This window comes from Triticum aestivum, chromosome 7A (assembly GCF_018294505.1).
Source record: "Triticum aestivum cultivar Chinese Spring chromosome 7A, IWGSC CS RefSeq v2.1, whole genome shotgun sequence".
NCBI classification, from domain to species: domain Eukaryota; kingdom Viridiplantae; phylum Streptophyta; class Magnoliopsida; order Poales; family Poaceae; genus Triticum; species Triticum aestivum.
The window spans coordinates 686,945,036-686,950,726 of record NC_057812.1 but is presented as its reverse complement, the minus strand read 5'-3'; the positions used below and the strand labels follow the sequence as shown (position 1 = coordinate 686,950,726).

The window sequence follows — 5,691 nt, the reverse complement described above, 5'->3', positions numbered from 1 at the left end:
GAACAGCTCGTGGTGTCACCCACAGTGACGGAGGCTGGCAACTTAACCCGTTTTGTGATTCGGCGGCTGAGGCCTGATGGTGACTCATGGTTGGTTCCCAACGTGATTCAAAGAGTGAGCCGGCGCGGCAACGGAGTGAACCGGAAGAATGAACCGGCGCAACAATTTGAGGAAAACGCGCGAGGCCGCGGCGACTCACGGCGCAGGGGACTCAACGGCTGTGACCCGGCGGGGAGTCACGGGACCAGGGCGGTTTGCCGGTGCGGGCGAGACTGCAGAAACAGCAAAGCCGTGTACTCCACAGCGGGTTGACGGGCCGGCCGGGCCACTCGCGGGTCGAGCCAGAGGAGGTCCCGCAGTGGTAAACCGGTAGCTCATCGGTGGCGGTAGGATGGCGGCCCTGCACTAGCGCACCAGCATAGCTAGGTGGAGGAGGGCGTCCAGCGAAAGAGCCTGGCGCAGCGCGAACTGAGGCGCCGGGCGGCTGATAGCGATGAAGTAGGCAGCGCTCGGTGAAGCAAAAGCAGAGGAGCACGTGAAGTCGTGGTGGCCTGGCACACCGGTGCCGCCGCGAAGGCGGCTCCAGAGCATCAGCGGAAGTGATGGCGGGTCATAACCGCGATTCAACAGGGCAGCTCGAACAGACCGGTGCCGGGGCCGGCTCAACCTGGTTAGAGGCCAAGGCGGGGCCTGCGGTCGTGACGACGGAGGCAGCCGGCGACTCTGAGGTGATTCAGAGTGAGGCCGGAGAATTGGAGGGGTGGCGCCTCGGATAGAGTTAGCGGGACGGCCAAAACCATGGCGAAACGGAGCCAAACCGACGAGCGGTGGCTCACGCGCGCGGGCACATCGGCCGGCGGCTCAGACCGAGTTCATGGCCATCTCTGCTTTCCGAGTCGTGGACTCTTTTCATCCGCTCCCCTTTTTTTATGAGTTAATTACATGAAATCATAACTTCAGGTCAACTTATAACAGATTACCACAACTATTGGGTTATTTATCACAGAACCACAACTTGTGGGCTAATTGAAAACGCTGCACCCAAATCCTCATACCTGCCTCTTCTACTTGCAAAACTGACAACTTGGGCTCATTTGTCAGGCCCGACGTGGCTGAAACTTGCCACGTCAGCAGCTGGCTCCTCCCACTCTCCCCCATTTTCTGTCCCACCCTCGTCGCCGTCAGCGCCGCCAACCCCGCCGCACGCGAGGGCCTCGCCGCGCCGCCGCACGCTTCGTCCTCGCCGCGCCGCCGCACGCTTCGGCCTCGCCGCCGCTGCACACGAAGACCGCGCCGCCAACCCCGCAGCACGCGAGGGCCTCGGCGCGCGCCGCACGCGAAGGCCTGGCAGCCGTTGCACACGAAGACCGCGCCGCCGCCCACTCCTTTCTCTGCCCGCGTCGGAAGAAGACAACCATTTCTCTCTGCCATCAATGGATACTCTCTGCTATGGATTTGAAGCAGAGGACATCGCACGTAGGGTCCGAATTGAGCCGGTGCGTATTTGTTTGGGAATTAGGGATAAGAATTGAGGGAATATTCTGTTTTTTTAGATGCACATTGGCCATGGCTATGGTAAGGTTCTTTCATTTTCGCTGGATGATGAACAAGGCACTGCAATTTATTTGGTTGGGCTAGTTTATTATCAGCTATGCATGTAACTGCATTTTCTGAATTTTTTTTCAGGGCCAGGACATGTGTGACTTTCTGTATTGGCTAGATGATGAGTGGCCTGAGCAAATGCAAAGGGCATTGCAGAGAATGTGGGCTAGGCTAGAAGCAAAATTTGAAGAGGAGCATAGCAAAATCTGGGTTCTTTTCAATGAAGAGAAGAGGAAGAGGAAAGAGGCGGAAGGGAAGAAGAATGTATCAATAAGAAAATCAAAATGGCAGTTGCTGCATTTGCTGGAGGAGTTTTAGTTTCTGTTTTCCTGTTTAGGCTTTGAGTGTTATGAGTATTTATGTATCTGGTGGAAGAGAACATGTGGTATTTGAGATTAAATACAATTCAAACATGTGGTATTTGAGAGTATCTTGTATGTGTCCTGTGCATTTTCATTTGTCAATAAGACTATGACCAGAACATGATACTGGCTCACATATGCTGGACAAACTAAACATATATTTGAACAAACTAAGAATATGATTTGTGCCACTGCACTTACTAGCATAACATCAGGATTTTCTGTCGCCAGACTTACAATACTGCAGTTACAAAATAACATCAACTGCACTATCACTAGCAAGTCTGAGGAAGACACCAAAAGGTTTCACGCCACAAGTATATGGAAATTGGTTTTCACAAAAGATGCTAATTTTCATTCTTCCTAGTAGTTCCCACTGGCTGTGAAGTAGCCCATCATCCTGCCATTTGTTGATGTGCCCCTGCCTCTTGTGACTGGCATTTTTTCCATGCCCCTGCCTCCACCAGTGCTTGGGCCAGGAGGATGCCAAGGCTAGTATCATGTGAAATAGTAGTATATAGTTATTTCAGTTAGTGAAATAACAGTTAGTGGAATAAAAATAGGTGGTTACTACAGTTAGTGAATTACCATGTTTATTGGAGTTGGTTGTAAAATTGCATATGTTGTTCTTCCACCTCTGGCAGATGTTGTTCTTCCACCTCTTGCAGATGTTGTTCTTCCACCTCTTGCAGATGTTGCTGATGTTCTGCCACTTGTAGTTGTTGTTCTTCCTCCTCTTCCACCTCTTGTCGCTCCTCTTCCACCTCTTGGTGCTGGCACAAATCTTACTCTTTCTGCTACTTGTTCTTGTGCTCCTTCACACTCCTCAGTTGTCAACTGAGTTGCCGCGTGTGCTCTTTGATCTGCTTGAAGTGCTGCCGTTTTTGCTTTTTGTTCAGCCCTCTTAGCTGCTGCAAGTGCCTTTTGAGCTGCTTTCTTGGCTGCAACAGCTGATCTTTGTGCAGCCACCTGGGCAGCATGCTTGGCCGCAATTTGAGCTTCTTTCTCTGCAACTTCTCTCTCTGGCGCCTCTGCTAGTTCTTCTAGTTGTTCTTCCATTGTCTTTTCTAGTTGTGCTACATACTCCTCTTGTTGGCCAAGCCCTTCTTGTTCAACATATGCCTCCTCTTGCGCCACATCTTCCTCCTCTTGTGCTATAACATAGTCAGGTATCCTTCTATTACTTTTGTGCTTATTTCTCCTAATCTCCAAGTCAGGCCTCAAAGGTTGAGCACAGTGTGTGTACTTGTGACCTTGTAGGTTGCAGTTTGAGCAGGTTGTGGTTGTCATCCTATTGTTTCCACTGGGCTGTGGCACCTCATGAATTCCCTTCCTTCTATTTTTCTTTGGTCTACCTGGATGCCTTGTAAAAATAGGGGGATCAATGTCTATTGTGTCAGTCTTTGTCCAACCACTTTTGTCAGGCACTGGATAGATCATGTTGTTGTATGCAAGTTGGTACATATGTTTTTTGAAGAAGTCACCGATATAATCTTCTGGGTGCTCCTTCCTCTTATAGATGCAAGACACTGCATGCTTGCAAGGCACCCCTGTGATGTCCCACTTTCTACATCCACAGGTCCTAGCGACAATGTTGACTGCATATGTTCTCTCTCCACTTGCTACCTGATACAGTCCCTGCCCTGCATGAACTGGCCTACATGGTTTGGCTGCCATTTTCTCCAACTCTAGTTTTTCGGTATAAGTTGGTGTGATCTCCCAAGCACAATCAGCTCTACCTTCCCTATTTATGGCATACCTAACCAGTAGTTTAGTTCTTATGCTGTCTATCATGGTGACAATTGGTTTATCTCTAACATCCAGGATATAGTTGTTAAAAACTTCACTCAAGTTGTTGACTACTAAATCTGTCTTGCATGTAGTGTCCATTGCCCATCTGGCCCAGTGTTTAGGATGTATGTTGCTCAACCATTCCCATGCACTTTCACTCTCTTTTTTCAAATCAGCCATGTGAGCATCAAAGAAGTTTTTGTTCCATGAATAAGCAGCATTATCCATCAATTTCTTTAGATTAGTACCCCTGTGCCCAGCAGTTTGGAAATTTGCATAAATGTGCCTGAGGCAAAACCTTTGTGGACAATTGGGAAAGACAACATCTATTGCATTGAGCAGGCCCTAGCAGTCAAGAAACATTGTATTAAATACAGTACATTGTATTATGAAACTATATTAAATAACCACATGGATAAAGACACACGACCACATGGATAGAGGTATCCACCCACCCTTACAATAACCTCGAGACTCTCGACTTCGACCACAAGCATACAAATTATGACCCAACAATGTTTAAACAACTATACTATAAGCATACAAATTATGCCTCAACTATGTTCAACAAGTTAAAAAAATACCTTTTGTCTATCTGACATGAAAGTAAATTGGCCGTGTGGTCCAGCTTCACCATCAAGTGCTTCTTTAAGTTGCTCTAGAAACCATGTCCAAGTTTCTGTCTCTTCCTTCCCCACCACGGCAAATGCAAAAGGAAATAAATTATTATTGCCATCTCTTCCTGTTGCAGCCAACACTTGAGCTCCTGTGGTCAATTTGACAAAGAAACCATCAAGACCAATGAAAGGTCTGCAGCCATTTAAAAAACCTTCCTTTGCAGCATTGATACAGTAAAATAAACCATGAAATCTAGGGTTCATAGCTGGTGGTTCTTGCATTTCTGTTGTGATAATGCATCTTGAACCTGGGTTAGTGTCAATCACAGTTTGCAAGTAGTCTCTAATCCTATAATACTGAGCCTTGTGGTTCCCAAGTACCACATCTGCAGCCTTTGCCTTTGCCCTATATGCCATCATTGGATTGATCTCAACACCAAACTGCCTCTTAGTGTTGTCAATCAGAGCACTGACTTTCCATTCAGGATCACTTCTGAAATTATCCTCATAAGTCTTGCTGAGCCATGAGCTGTTTATTCTTGAACTCTCATACGTAATGCCACAAGTGTGTGGCAATGTCATCTTCCTTATGCAAACTGTTTTCTCCCTTCTGATCCCTGAAGTAGACATATAGAATTGGCAATGCTCCTCCACACAACAAACATTCACTTTGTCTTTGTCATTTCTTAGGTACATATAGTCTCTGCTTTCTTTTATATGGTAGTCCTTGAGTGCCCTTCTGAATTGGTGAATATCTAGGAAACACATGTTCAAACAAAACTGATCACCAACAAGTTCCCTCCTCTCATCAAACCATACTCTAGGAGCTAATGGCTTTCCTCTGCTCTTCTGCAACTTGGGTGCCAGTGAAATGGGTTGTTCAAATCCATCGTCATCGCTAGCAATTAAATCTCCCCCAATGTCTTCACTGTCTGAATCAGGCACCTCAAATGGGTTTTTCGCTGTACTTCCTTTTCTCCCCCCTGATCTGTCAGGTACTTTGCTAGCTGATGCTATGATTTCAGTTACTTTCCTAGCCGATGCTCTGATTTCAGGTCCTTTGCTATCCGATGCTCTGCTGAATTGTTCTTCTCCTCTGCTGAAGGTTGATTCTCCTTTGTTTGGTCTGTCAGGGCCTATGCTAGCTGATGCTCTGCTGAATTTTGCTTGCCCTCTGTTTGGTCTGCTTGAACTTGGTTTAGGAACATTCACTTTCATAGCAGGTGGCTCGATAGAGCCAATAACACTAAAATCATCAATCATTGGGAATAACTCCTCAACATATGTGTCACCCTCAAGATGTTCTTCTCTTTGTCTCT

The 5,691-nt window shown here is 47.1% G+C and overlaps 2 protein-coding genes across 2 annotated transcripts; one reads left to right on the top strand and one right to left on the bottom strand.

Annotated features, from left to right (window-relative positions):
• Positions 1-602: 602 nt before the first annotated feature.
• Positions 603-2,022, top strand: LOC123153741 (uncharacterized). The gene is made up of 3 exons (XM_044572711.1): positions 603-738; positions 1,102-1,496; positions 1,687-2,022. The coding sequence occupies exons 1-3, from the start codon at positions 603-605 to the stop codon at positions 1,918-1,920; spliced, it is 765 nt and encodes a 254-aa protein (XP_044428646.1). The 3' UTR covers positions 1,921-2,022.
• A 298-nt stretch (positions 2,023-2,320) lies between these two features.
• LOC123154775 (uncharacterized) lies at positions 2,321-4,060 on the bottom strand. The gene is made up of 2 exons (XM_044573412.1): positions 2,553-4,060; positions 2,321-2,456 (listed from the first exon to the last, which is right to left on the bottom strand). Exons 1-2 carry the CDS (start codon positions 3,981-3,983, stop codon positions 2,328-2,330), a joined length of 1,560 nt encoding a protein of 519 aa, XP_044429347.1. The 5' UTR covers positions 3,984-4,060; the 3' UTR covers positions 2,321-2,327.
• Positions 4,061-5,691: the final 1,631 nt, after the last annotated feature.